The 13,864-nt window shown below is 32.8% G+C and overlaps 3 protein-coding genes across 3 annotated transcripts; 2 read left to right on the top strand and 1 right to left on the bottom strand.

Annotated features, from left to right (window-relative positions):
- Window positions 1-605: 605 nt before the first annotated feature.
- On the top strand, window positions 606-3,791 carry LOC110624067 (mRNA turnover protein 4 homolog). The gene is made up of 8 exons (XM_021769142.2): window positions 606-759; window positions 845-1,010; window positions 1,839-1,929; window positions 2,023-2,081; window positions 2,329-2,389; window positions 2,658-2,748; window positions 2,850-2,926; window positions 3,410-3,791. Exons 1-8 carry the CDS (start codon window positions 732-734, stop codon window positions 3,524-3,526), a joined length of 690 nt encoding a protein of 229 aa, XP_021624834.1. The 5' UTR covers window positions 606-731; the 3' UTR covers window positions 3,527-3,791.
- A 2,070-nt stretch (window positions 3,792-5,861) lies between these two features.
- Window positions 5,862-7,801, top strand: LOC110624735 (pectinesterase). Its single transcript, XM_021770005.1, has 2 exons — window positions 5,862-6,843; window positions 7,104-7,801. The coding sequence occupies exons 1-2, from the start codon at window positions 5,862-5,864 to the stop codon at window positions 7,799-7,801; spliced, it is 1,680 nt and encodes a 559-aa protein (XP_021625697.1).
- A 694-nt stretch (window positions 7,802-8,495) lies between these two features.
- On the bottom strand, window positions 8,496-13,268 carry LOC110624403 (partner of Y14 and mago). The gene is made up of 4 exons (XM_021769521.1): window positions 12,872-13,268; window positions 11,906-12,022; window positions 9,935-10,180; window positions 8,496-8,801 (listed from the first exon to the last, which is right to left on the bottom strand). Exons 1-4 carry the CDS (start codon window positions 13,103-13,105, stop codon window positions 8,658-8,660), a joined length of 741 nt encoding a protein of 246 aa, XP_021625213.1. The 5' UTR covers window positions 13,106-13,268; the 3' UTR covers window positions 8,496-8,657.
- Between the last annotated feature and the right edge of the window lie 596 nt (window positions 13,269-13,864).

The raw sequence follows: 13,864 nt of genomic DNA, 5'->3' as shown, positions 1-13,864 counted from the left end.
ATGAACTTCTGTCTCGTTGGTGTTCTCTGAAAATCATGAAGCTTCTGATAAACATTTGCAAAGGATTGAGAATGCTATAACTTATATATGCCTATATAATTATATAGCTTTATAAGATATTTAAAATAAATTGTAAGATTTATAATTTTATAATAAATGTTATAATGGGTAGACTATAATTTAGTAAATCCTATACACTAATAAAAAAATTAGTTTAAATTTTTTATTATTTTTTAAAGATTAATTTATTATATCTAAACTACATAACTAATGTTATTAGAATTCATGCAATTATAGAAATTAAATTATGGAAGAAATAAAATAATCAGATTATATAGGAACTAATTCATTAACTTTTAAAATTATAAAAAAAAATTGGTCGTTATTAAAAATATAGTGATTAATTTATCGATTTTATTAAATTGTAGAGACTGAATTTTATCATTTTATAAATTTTCAACGTCTATAAATATTTAATATATTGACAAAAAAATATTTAATTTATATACATATTTCTGTATATTTTATAACCAATGGTGAACCGGTGACTGGTCTCATGATCGGTTCGCTGACCGATTCGATTTAATCACTTCTTTCGGCCCAGTACATTCATATATACATACCATAAAACCCTAAACTCGAACCTCGCATAAATTTTGTTCACTAGCTTCGCTGAAGCTAAGGGAAGAGGGAGAGCCGCTATTTTTGCTCTTACAATTTAGTCACCAACCATGCCAAAGTCCAAGCGTAACAGAGCAGGTCTACTTTCTTCTCCCTCCTCTTCTTCTTCTTCTTCTTCTCTATGGATGTTTCATTAATTTGTGAATTTGTGTGATGTTTTCAGTTTCACTGACAAAAACCAAGAAGAAAGGGAGAGAACACAAGGAAACCATAGTGAATTCGATAAGGGAAGCTGTGGAAAGCTATGATTCGATTTATGTGTTTACTTTTGAGAACATGAGAAATCTCAAGTTCAAGGAGTTTAGGGAGCAGCTCAAATCTACCAGCAGGTTGTTCTTTATTATTATTATTATTATTGTTGTTGTTGTTGGGTAATAAAAATGAATTTTATGGTTTTCAATGGAAATTGATTTCGGAAGGGACATCTACATCCATCCTTGGCAGTGAGGTTTAGGGACAAAAAACTTTGTGTCATCATTTTAGCTGAAGTTGAAACTCGAAAGAAGTGGCTTCAACCTGAAACAAGTTTTTGCTCATCTTTTTTGTGTTATTTTGTTGTTTTTATGACTAAATCATGTCACATGTTTTAATTAATTTTTAATACTCTATAACCAGCTGAGAGCATAAATTGCATTGTTCTCAGTCAAGATAAAATTGGGTTGAGCTTTTCATTTCAAGATAGCAATAAGTTCAAAATTTTGATTTTATTCCCTTTGGTTTGTGGTTTAGTCACTGTTATATGCAGACTACCAAGAGTCTGGTTGGCATTGTTTTTGAAGATGTTTTGAGAAAAACACATTCTCAAATATGTTAACTATAGGTATTAAAAAATGGATTATAGTTGAATTAACATGTTTTAGTCATAAGAACTCCAAAATAACAAAACAATTTTTTTTTAAAACTTTTTATTTCAATTGCATCCAAAATCTTGTTTTCTGAATATGGGGCTTAAATCTTGCTAGAACTGTTGATTAAAATTATGGTAAAATTTCATATTTCATAATATGGATTTTTACTAGATTGAGCCTTTCTTTTTCTGTGAATAGATCAAATGTGGGAACTCAAGGAACCTAGCTCTTCTCTACCATCTTGTTGTCACTGTCCAATTTCCTTGGAATCTCTAGCTCACGAGTTGTTTCATTGTCATGATTTTCCAGATTCTTCCTAGGATCAAACAAAGTAATGCAGGTATCTCTAGGTCGATCTGTTGCAGATGAGATCAGGCCAGGAATTCACAAAGTTTCCAAGGTATGCTTTTTTATTATTGAAAGCAATATTTTATTTTTTTATTTTGGTAGAAATTTCTCATCTTTTACATTTATTTGCTTAATTTTCTCTTAGCTTCTCCGTGGAGATGCTGGGCTTTTCCTCACCAAGTTGCCAAAAGAAGAAGTTGAGAGGTAACCTTGTATTTTTGTATGATGTGTTGTTTCCTTTATGCTTTTGATATTATAATTTTGAAGGTTAGAGAGTACCATGGACTCTTTATTTTTTGGCTTTTGGGCAATGTCAGAAACTCTCCTAGGGCTTTTTAACAGGCTGAGCCCAATAGTTTTTGGGCTTGCTAAGACTTACTAGCATTTGTATGGTTTTTGGTCCAAACTACAATTTGTGTTTATATATATATTTTTTCATTGATATTTGCAGGTTATTTAATGAATACGAGGAATATGACTTTGCAAGAACAGGAAGCATTGCAACTGAAAAGGTATAGAGAAACCTTCAATTATTTGACTTGCATGCCAGATTTCCAGGTCAAAAACAACTGTATTGGGTGCATGATTGATCCACTTTGATCAAAGAACTGGAAATCCAATGGCACTCCTATGACATGGCTCTTTTCCCTCCTTTTTGACCCCAAGGAGAAGTACGGTTTTGGTGTCACCTCACAAACTGCATTATACGAATGCTATCCTCAAATTGATACTGCACATAAAATATATATTGTGACATAATTTCATGTTTGATTGTTTCAGATGGAACTTAAGGAAGGTCCTTTGGAGCAGTTTACCCATGAGATGGAGCCCTTTCTTCGGAAGCAAGGAATGCCTGTTCGGTTGAACAAGGGTACATTATTGCTTTTTTGCTGTTTGGTTTCCTTTATATGGAAGTGAATGTAAATACGTATTTAGCTTGTGCTGCATTATCAAATTAATCATGGTCTGCAGGTGTTGTGGAGCTAGTTTCAGATTTTGTTGTTTGTGAAGAGGGAAAGCACTTGTCACCTGAGTCGGCTCGAATATTGGTTGGTCTAATCTTTAAAATCTTTAACTTCACTTGTTCCATTTCATCATCATCTTCTTCCCTATTGCCCTATTTCATATTCTTATTTTGGATAATCAGGAGGCTATGAGACCTTGGGCTATAAGTAGGCATAGGCCTCTGATCTCTAAGTGGATCAATTTTGAATCTGCATTCGATGGACTTTTTCCGTAGGAAACCTCGTATGCATACGCATGATTTTTCAGGGTTAGAAGAAAAACTGTTAACGTTCTTATTAGTTATTAGTAGTGTGCTTTGACACACGACTTGCAGCTCAAAGTTGATCCATTTGTCAGTTCAGCTTTTCTTGCATCAGTTATGGAATAATTGATACTGTATGAGTTATTATCTAATAAATTGTATATCTTTTATACAATTCTCTTATTACGTGGTTCTGCATTTGTGAGTGGTTTTCAACTTCTAGTTGGAGGAAGGAATTCATGGTAGATCTGTTACTTATTTGCAGCGATTATTGGGCATCAAGATGGCTACTTTCCGACTTCACTTAATTTGCAGATGGAGTCCTGAAGATTTTGAGCTATACAGAGAAGGGCAAGATGAGTCAGATGTTGAATCTGCATAAAACTGTGGGGCTTGTCATTGTACTTCTTGAATTAATGTACAATCCTGATACGAGAATGATCCATCTAAATCATCGTGTGTAATACAAGTTAATGCAGTCCAATATGCAGCCTCTGTGTGTGTTTGTAGCGCAAAGTAACAGAGTTTTGTACCTTAGAGGAAGCTTCATTTTTATCTTTCAATTTTGCCTGCATGCCGCTGGACCTCATTTTTGTTTTCATTTTTTTGGACTACTTGAAGAAATTGGAACCAGATTATTTTGTTCATTTTTATGTAGAATATTTACAAGGTAAATTATTATCATTAGTAGATTATTATTTCAACTTATTTTTAGCTCATTGGGACAGGAACTTGAAAACCTAGCAAACAGCAGGTCAAATTGAGAAAATCTCATGCAATATTTAGTTGAATGTGTACCTATATCAAAATGTAAACAGCTGAATCTTAGTGTTAGATTTGGCTGCACTGTACCAGATAATGTCGATATGGCAACAGCAGATCCTTGTATTAGGATGTTTGCTTGCTCTTAAACGCACTCGGTCGAACAAAGAACAAATTGATTTGTACATTTAACGATGCATATTTCATTATAATTTCTGTTTATTCGATTGTTAATGTTGCATTTGTATTTATACTAATTAGAAAGTATTTTAAAATAAAAAAAAGTTGTGAGTTATAAATATTGGATTTTTTTTTACATATTCTATTAAATTATTTTTTTTCTTTATAATTTTTTTATCAAATTATCATTTACAATTTCAAAATTTCATCTCCATTGATCAAATTCATTTTTGGAAAATATATATTCATTTTATTAATTTAAAAATATAAATTTATTTTTTATTATTATAAAGAAAATTTACTATTTAATGTATATTTTTTTTTAATTTTAAAAAATATATTAAAACATTCTTAAATTCTTTTTAAAAAAATCAACTAATACTATTAGTTTAATTGTTAAAATTTTTATCATGTAGTTTTTATAGTATAAAAAATTTTATTAGTTAATTTCTTAATTTTTATGAAAATATATATTAATTATTCTAGCGAATTTATTTTTTTAAAAAAAATAATATTTAGTTTTTGTAATATAAAAAATTTATTAATTAATTTTTTAATTTTAAAAAATACGTTAAAACATTCTTAAAATATTAAATAATATATTAATTAATTTTTTAATTAATTTAGTGGTTAAATATTTTATTATTTAATTCTTGTATATAATATTCGTTAGTACTTAATTTTATATTAACTTATTTTTATTAAAAATTTAAAAATAAATAATAAATAATATATTGTTTATAATCTCATAATGATTATACTATAGTTGTATAGTATATTATCTTAAAAAAATCAATATCAAAATAAAACTACAAATTTATAAAACTATAAATATGGGAGAGAATCACAAATAATTTAACTAATCATTTTATTTAACAAACTTATAAACAATCATGTTATCGAACTTATTTTGTAAGACTTATTTATGAGCTCATAAGATATTCAATAAGTTTATTTCTGAATCTATTCAACAAATTAGCTATTAAATAAAATACTATTGCATTCAAAATTATCTCGTCCATCAAATAAAGAAAAAAAATTAAATTTTTATCAAACTAATTCTAAAATAACTCGCAAATTATTTGATTTATTTATAACCCTAATTTAAGTGGTTATTATTTAACCAAGTTTTAAATAATCAGTGATTAATACCTTTAGAACATAATTCTGCCTATTCTTAGTTTTGTTTCATTCTAAAAATATATCACTTATGTGGTAGATTCAAATTAGACTCTTAATTTCCTAATAAAGAATTCATATATATATACATGTTGGGTCTTAACGTTTTATCTATTACATTAAATTCTAATGCTTATATTTTAGTCAAGTCGAGCTTATTCTGTAGTAAAGAAAGTTAGGAATTCAAATTTTTCGTACTTCATTTCTTTGATAATTTATGAAAAAGAGAAAAAAAATCTAAACAGCCAATTAATCCATATTTATTACAAATTATCTAAAATTATCCAACTGATTAACTGAAGAATCGGTTTACCATTCAGTATTTGGAGGGGGAAAAAAGGAAAACCATGCAAAAATGCTAATTTAAGAAAATCACAAGCCTATAAAAGCTTGCACGCAGCAAGCTTTTTATTACCCGCCAGGGCAAAGAAACCATCACATATCTCTGTATGCTACCACTCCTCTCCGATTTTTCGCCCATTAGCCCTGGCCTAGAATTATCTACAGGGCTAATCATCGGGGGGAAAGATTCGTAAAAGAGAAAAAAGAAAAAAAAAGGGTAGAAGAGAAGCATATAAACAAAAAAAAGAAGGGAAATGCTCGCAAAAATAGTTGTTTCAGGGATTTCCCTGATACTTGTCGTCGGTGTAGTCATCGGAGTTGTGGTTGCTGTCAACCGCAGTAATGACAGTTCAGAGAACACTGAAGACTTGTCACCACAAATGAAGGCTGTTACACAAATTTGTCAGCCAACTAATTATAAAGAAACTTGCACCAAGGTCCTCGGTTCAGCCAACAGCACTGATCCTAAAGAGTTGATTAAAGCAGGGATTTTAGCCATATCGGATTCAGTGACGAAATCCATGAATTTGAGTGAGGATCTTGTAGTAAACGGTGGTAGTAACGAGCCACGTACAAAACTTGCTCTGGAGGATTGTAAGATACTACTGAAAAATGCTTCTGATGAGCTTAACGATATTCTTGCAAAGGTGGGTGAGAATGATCTGAAAAGCATAGCTGAGCAAGCTGATGATTTTCGAATCTGGTTGAGTTCTATCATCTCCTATCAGGAATTGTGTATTGATGGGTTTGATCATGATAGTAACTTGAAATATTCAGTTCATAATAGTACTGATTACGGTAGTGAACTAACAGATAATGTTCTGACTATTCTTGGTGGGATTTCAAAAATCCTGGAAAACTTTGGTCTCCATCTTAATCTTCCATCCACCAATTCTCGTCGTCTCCTTAGAGCTGATGGATATCCAACCTGGGTATCTGCTGCTGATCGTAAGCTCTTGGCCGCTGGAAATGCAGGCAAGCCTGCACCAGATGCAGTAGTTGCTCTAGATGGCAGTGGGCAATTCAAGTCTATTAATGCAGCTATAAACTCATACCCAAAAGGCCACCAGGGCCGATTTGTTATTTATGTTAAAGCTGGAATCTATAACGAGCTCGTCAAGGTGCCAAAGCGCCAGCCTAATATTTTCATGTACGGTGATGGACCAAGGAGGAGCATTATCACCGGAAAGAAGAGCTTCACCAGTGGTTTTAACACCTGGAACACTGCTTCCTTTGGTAAGTTTGAACCTCACAAGTTATTTCCTTATAATGCTATAAAAAATCAGACTTTCAGTGGGATAAAAATGGCTATTTGTCACTGAGTCGTTACAAAAACTGTGACACTAAAAGTTTTAGTGACGAATTTTAGTGCCATTTAGAAATTTTAGTGTATTTTTAGTTGCGAATTTTTTCCCACTAAAACTTCGTCACAAAAGATTCAATTTATTACAGTGTAACCTGGCAGCAAATAATTGATTTATATTTTGCATCTGCAGTGGTTGAATCACCAGGGTTCATCTGCAAGGGGATGGGATTCCAGAACACTGCAGGTCCTGATGGTCACCAGGCAGTTGCCATGCGAGCTAACTCTGACATGTCAATTTACCACAACTGCAGGTTCGATGGATATCAAGATACATTGTTGTACCAAGCAGGCCGTCAATTCTACCGGAACTGTGTCATCTCCGGCACCATAGATTTCCTCTTCGGTTACGGTGCAGCTGTGATTCAAAACTCCTTGATCATAGTCAGGAAGCCTAATCCAAACCAATCCAACACAGTGACAGCAGATGGCAAGAAGGAAAGGGGACAACCAACTGGACTTGTAATTCATAACTGCAGAATTGTGCCTGAAGTAAAACTCGACCCTGAGAGACTAACTGTGAAAACATACTTGGGCAGGCCCTGGAAACAATTTTCAACCACTGTAGTAATGGAATCACAAGTGGGAGATTTGATTCAGCCTGAAGGGTGGATTCCATGGGATGGAAACTTATTTCTTGACACTTTGTTTTATGCTGAGTATGCAAATAGTGGACCTGGTGCCAATACTGCAAGGAGGGTGAAGTGGAAGACACTTCATTTTCTTAATAGGATTGAAGCTCAAAAATACACCCTCGGAACTTTTCTTGCCGGCTCCGGTCAATGGGTTAGAGCTGCTGGAGTTCCTTTCTTGCTTGGGCTCAGGAGATAGAATCAGTGCAGAATCAGCTATAAAAACTGAAAACTGAAATACTACTAATATAAAATAGGAGAGGCATAGAAATAATGATAAAAAGGCTTATATAATTAATTTCCTGTTGTTTCAGAAGTAACATTTCTTTCTTTCTTTCTTTCTCTTAATGGTATTGATTTATGATTTTTATTTTTATTTGTTTATCTTTTTAGCATTTGAATGAAGAAAAAAAAGTCTAGTGTTTAATGTATTTTATGATTTATTATGAATTAATGATACCTTATATTATTATTATTACTATTAAATAACAATCTCGCATTCACAGACTTAGTTTAGTATTAAGTGTATCTGAATAAAATTGAGAAATCTCATATTCTAAATATCCAATTCCCATTTCATAAAAAAAAAAAAAAAAAAAAAAAAAACCTCCACTGTTTGCAAATAGCTTTAATTTCTCTACTTTTGGAATTGCACCAATTCAAAAATCCTATTAGTTGAATATCAACTTTTTGATACTTTTATCCAATAGATATGCAACAACGGTTGAATACGAAACCTCCATAAATTGCCTATACCTTTAATCCAAACCCTCCCTTAATATTCCTTAATTCACATTTTAAAATTTTGTTAAAATAGCCCAGCGCAATGCTAATTGATGAGCTTTCATCGACTTGGCAAGGGTATTTGTCCAAGGTTTTCACACACAGAGAAAGAGATTAAGAATGACGTGCATTGTTTATAGGCAAACTCGTGAACCAAAGATGGAAAAATTTAGACAGAAGAATCTTGATCCTACTAAGACACAAAGTTTACAGCTTCATAAAAAAATAAACAAAAAACTACACAGCTTGTTCCCCAAAGAACAAGTCTCCATTCATGATGCTGCATGTTCAGCTTTTTTACCCTCTAAAAGCTTTAGCTCCTGGCGCCAGCTTTCCAATTTTGCCAACTTCTCCAACTGCTCTGGTTTCATATCCTCTGGTGCAGTCTTCTGCTGCTGACCTTCTGCTATCCGAACCTGCACAAAGCAATCACGCTCATATGAATCAATCACATAGGCAAAGCCAACGTTGTTTTGCTCGAGTCACAGTAGAATGTTCATTAGCTCTGAAGTTTTCATAAAACCTATAGACACACTACCAAGAAGGGAACCGTTTGCAAATTTGAAATGGGGAATATTCAAATTGTGGTATAAATAGCTAGTGAAGTCTAAGAGCTTAATCACATCGTTATTAACATCATTCCCCATTTTTATCATAAAGCCAGTTGAGTCACAAACCAGCAGTAAAGTCCAAAGTCCTAAGGATCCAGGTTATACACCAATCTGGCAAAAAAAAAAGTTTTAAACCAATAATACCTGAATGATTGAACATTGATCAAGGCGTGTGACATGATATCTGTAAACTAATTTGGTTTTACACCAATAGTGTCAAGTAGAGTTGTCATGTTTCTCATAAGGGGGATAATGATCTATAGAGTGCATGTAGAAGAGTATCGAAGCGATTGGGTGTAAGGAGTTAAAGCATAATTAAGAAATACATGTTCCTTACAATCAGGTACAGACAAATAAGGTATCATTAGATTAGAAGATCTGAATCTGTCCATATTTGTAATAGGGCGAGTTGAGGAAGATAATATCCATAGAGTTAAAGAACAGCAGTTAAAATAGAGCATTTCAGTTAAGGTGCTAGGTGATGTGTGATTAGAAGACTGTGTTAGCATAGTTACAGTGAGAAATCAATGGTGGAAGCGAATGAATTGATTCATAAGAAATGAAGGAAACATACACCAAGGAGAATTATACACGGAGATGTGTAATTTATAGGTTAATTTCAACTGGTTAGAGATTCCAACATAAATGAGTTTTTCCTTTTACTGGATGTATTTATGAGCAAACACTTGCAAATACTTGGGATGTGTACAAGAAGTGCAAATATATAGCAAAGTGGGGCAATATACCCTTTCCCCACTTTACTCAGTAAGTGGTATAAGCCAATATTTTCAGGCATCCAAAAATATAAAGGTGATAAAAGGGAAGAGGTTAAGTATTTTGTGCAATAATCATGATAAGGAAAACAATATTATATGCACATTGGAAGACAAGGATCCATGCACAGGAAATGGATATGTATGTATGCTGGGTGATTATACCTTCTTTTTAAGTGCCCGAATTCTTTTATCAATATCTTGAGATGGAGCACTTGTATCTGAAACCTCTGTTGAGTCTGCAGGAGTACTACTGACAGGATTTGCAGAAACAGCTAGCTCATTCATTTGAGATGTCAATGACTTGACAGATTCTGATGGATGACCTAGGGGTTCAGCAGGTAACACTTCTTCATTTTTCATGTCATCATCAACCATTGCTTCCAAGTTCTTACCTTTCTCAAGAGAAGCCTGCTAATAATAATAATATGTTAATCTAACTTTTGTTCAAACTTACAGTATAAGGACATAAAAATTTTATTAAAAAACTAACTAAACATTAAAATTCACGAAGTTCTTAAGAACTTGATTGCAAACTTTTAAGGTTTTATGATGAACAAACTACGCAAGAGTTCACATAAAATCTAGCATTATGACATTATATGGTATTAACAATGAAACCAAGTAAACACAACTCTCACAATAAACATCCTCCATCGCTGGCTGGTGGCAGAGAAATCTGACAGTTTTCAAATGACTGAATATGCATATATACTCTAACATACCACACACACAGAACAGGTTGCAATCCTTTCAATTTTGCTTGAAAGTTGGTTAATAAAAAATGCCAATGCATAGCAAAGTAACCAGTTCAGAATTCAGAGCACCCAGAAGTTACACAGACATTGGTGCAGAGCAGGGTTTAGCAAAATTAACTCATCTAAATATAATTTCCTACTATATTTGACATGTCTATTCTCGACCTAACTTCCTATTGCAGTCTGCATAAGATGAGTTTGCAAATATTGTTTGCCGAGTCATAGAGACATGAAATTTGTGTGGACAGAAGCTCCAATAACAGCAAAGCAACAAATAAGATTTAACAATTGAGATCTTTAAAGTTGATCCCCGAGCTAAGTTTAAGTTTAATGACTTCCCTACCAAGTTGTAAGGTGATTAGACAGCTCAAATAAAAGCACCTATTGAAATCCTAATGAAGTTCCTATGTTTGACAAAGTGACTATTCCAAATGTAGGTGTCACCAGCAAAATTTCCCCATATTTGACCAAGCAACATTTTATTAGATTTAGAAACTTGGGCTTAGGGCTGAGCACCCATATGTTAAGCCGAAAAATCAAATGAACCAATTTAATTCAGTTATTTGATAAATCAATTTGGTTTAATTATTGTTTTAAAAGAATTTTTCGTTTTTTGGTTCAGTTCAGTTGTTAAGGTGAAAAACTGAAATAACTGAACCGAAATTGCCTGCTTAATGCTACACAGGTTTACTGCCTTCCAGAACCTACCTATTTAAGTTTATTTTTCTCCTTTTGCACTTCTCTCAGCTGATCAAGTAACCCCATAACCCTCTTCCCTTCTTTCTGTTCTTCCCTTATTCCCTTATTATTTTTCTTCATCCCTTCTACCACTCTTCTTCTTCCTTCTCCCTTCTTCATCAGTTCATCTCCCAATAATCACCAACAAAGAATTGACTGCCAACACACCACAGACCGCCATCACAAGTGGATCAACAGCTCAGGAGACCTCTTATTGCATGCAAGGCTAAACTTGATTAAAATCCTCATTTTTTCTTTCATGTGAGACTTACAGGAATAAATAACTTGATTGGCTTTAGCTACGGCTGGAATTAAAATAAATTGTAAAAATGTTTAGTACTCAAAAGGTTTTCATTGTGCAATTGTGATTAGAATGAGATGGCTACAACCAATACTATCCCAGCTTTTTGTCAATTAAATTTAGCTAACTGGTGCAAGTGGTGGTGTACAGTAAATCTAGTAACTGCACAATTACTCCTAACTTGCACAAATCAATGATACAAAAATGTTCCAGATTACATACCATGATTAGTTATCCCCATTGGCTGGACAATAAACATAGAACAGAAGAATAAAATGTCCATCACAAATAAGAACTGTGAAATTGACACAAGACCAAAAGAACAAGTGAGGAACATACCTGTAACCTCTTCTCCTTCTTTCTTTCATTCCTCTTTACTGATTTTGTCTTAGGTTTTACATCCATAGCTGGATCATATCCTGGAGGCACCACCTGAGATTCCATTTCCTTTTTCCACTGCATCAAAAAAAAGACAATGAAACTCTATCATTTGTTATCCACTTTCACCGAGAAAATCATGTCAAGCTTTTCTATCCCTTTAAATTACAGAGAAGCCACTGTAAAAGAAAATTACAGTTCTTTTAGTTTCTAAGTTTTTGGAAATTGGCAAACTGCAAAAGATAAGGCGCCCATTCAGACATGCCTATCTCAACAATTTTGACCAATTTTAGCAGAGCTTATATTGTGTAAGCAACAAATCATAGGAAGGAGGAATCTAATCTTTCCTACATCTTTTTGTTGGATCAGCAAGTCAACAATAATTTTGTCCATAGATATAGTAGATACCCCATTTCAAATAGTAGTACAAGTCTTAAGACTGCATGGTAAATGATTCAAGGAAATACACCAAAGAAAACAAAAAGCAAAGTTGTTTTTCCAAAAATGGTAGTAACTATGGATTTCTTTCAAAGAAAATGGAAATTACGCGACGACGTAATGGTTATTTCAAAAAATGATGGAGCATTCATAGTTTCAAACCCAGTTTGATTGCTTCATTTATATCTCTGCATCCTAAGAATAGCGGAGATATAGATTTTGGCTGTTTGAGGAGGATGGTCCATCATTACCTTTATTTCACATTTTCAATACTAGCACCACTCATCGCATAAAGAACTACATTTGGACATCAAATATGTTTGAATTTACAAAAATTCAACTTTCTTTTTGAATTTTAAAGCACCCGAACATATAAAAAAAAAAAAAGCTTCACTCGCACATTAGCCAAACATGAACAAAAGATTAATGGTGTTCTACAGGAATATGTACATGAAAGAATATATATTAATACATTAGCAAAAGGGTTACCAGGGTGCCTTTAGATTGGTAGATGGCAACTTCGTCTTGGGGTACATAACCAGCGCGAATCCGGATGGGTTTTCGGAGAGTACCGTCGGGTCGTCGCGTGGGGGCTAAAATTCTCTCTCCTTCTTTTAGGGTTTTGCTTAACTCGGTCATTTTCTTGAGTTGCTCTTCTTCTCGTCCAACCCCACCACCACCACCACCTCCTCCTCCTCCACCACCATGATTACTGGTAGCCATTGATTAAATAGTATTTGCTTAATTGCGAATTCAACTGGGGTGAGTGATCGATCTATCAATCAATCTAATGATTTTATTGGTAATTTTGTGTTCTGAGTTCAGTCGCTCCTGTTCATGCTTCGCTACAGCTTGCCGCAATTCAAGAAATTGAAATCGTAGTAAGGGAGTTTAAAAAAAAAAAAAACATATAAATGAAAACATAAATAAAATTAAAATTTATTTACTTTTTCTAATTTATGATTAAAAAAGAAGAAAAATATATTTCTATTGTGGTGATTATTTGATTAATTGGTAAGGTTGGATTTGGACCCAATACCAGCAGAATTTAGCTGCAAATTCCATCGTACTCTCCTTTCCAAGAAAAAAAATAAAAGTTATTTTTATTTAAAATTTATACAACTCAATTAAAATTCATTGGTTAATATAATAATACTTTAATTATTGATTATAAAATTTTAGTTATATTTTAATCATTAATATTTAATAATATTTTGTGCATTAATTGTTACATTATAAAATAGTTTAATTTTCCAAATTATTATATCTTTCATATGGAATGAATGATAATTTTTTTAATCGAAATTGAAAGATTTAATAATTCTAAAAGAAGCTACATTTCAATTTCTTTTTATGCTTTCACCCAAAAATTTTGCAATTGTTTTGAATTTGAGCGCCCCTACAAAGCCTCAATGCAAGTTAAAAGTCTTTTTTTTATTCTGACTCTTAGTACAAAATAGTCCACTGAATTTTTTTTTTTTG

This window comes from Manihot esculenta, chromosome 10, assembly GCF_001659605.2.
Source record: "Manihot esculenta cultivar AM560-2 chromosome 10, M.esculenta_v8, whole genome shotgun sequence".
NCBI lineage: Eukaryota > Viridiplantae > Streptophyta > Magnoliopsida > Malpighiales > Euphorbiaceae > Manihot > Manihot esculenta.
This window is presented reverse-complemented; position numbering and strand designations above follow the sequence as displayed.

Bases quoted from the DNA above. Each gene is read 5' to 3' on its own strand.
- LOC110624403 (XM_021769521.1), bottom strand. From the start codon at position 13,105: ATGGCTACCAGTAATCATGGTGGTGGAGGAGGAGGAGGTGGTGGTGGT. The intron at 12,023-12,871 runs GTAACCCTTTTG...TTTTTGATGCAG, and splicing joins ACCAATCTAAAGGCACCCTG to TGGAAAAAGGAAATGGAATC. The intron at 10,181-11,905 runs GTATGTTCCTCA...TATTATTAGCAG, and splicing joins AGAAGGAGAAGAGGTTACAG to GCTTCTCTTGAGAAAGGTAA.
- LOC110624067 (XM_021769142.2), top strand. From the start codon at position 732: ATGCCAAAGTCCAAGCGTAACAGAGCAG. The intron at 2,082-2,328 runs GTAACCTTGTAT...TGATATTTGCAG, and splicing joins CCAAAAGAAGAAGTTGAGAG to GTTATTTAATGAATACGAGG. The intron at 2,390-2,657 runs GTATAGAGAAAC...TGATTGTTTCAG, and splicing joins GAAGCATTGCAACTGAAAAG to ATGGAACTTAAGGAAGGTCC.
- LOC110624735 (XM_021770005.1), top strand. From the start codon at position 5,862: ATGCTCGCAAAAATAGTTGTTTCAGGGATTTCCCTGATACTTGTCGTC. The intron at 6,844-7,103 runs GTAAGTTTGAAC...TTGCATCTGCAG, and splicing joins CTGGAACACTGCTTCCTTTG to TGGTTGAATCACCAGGGTTC.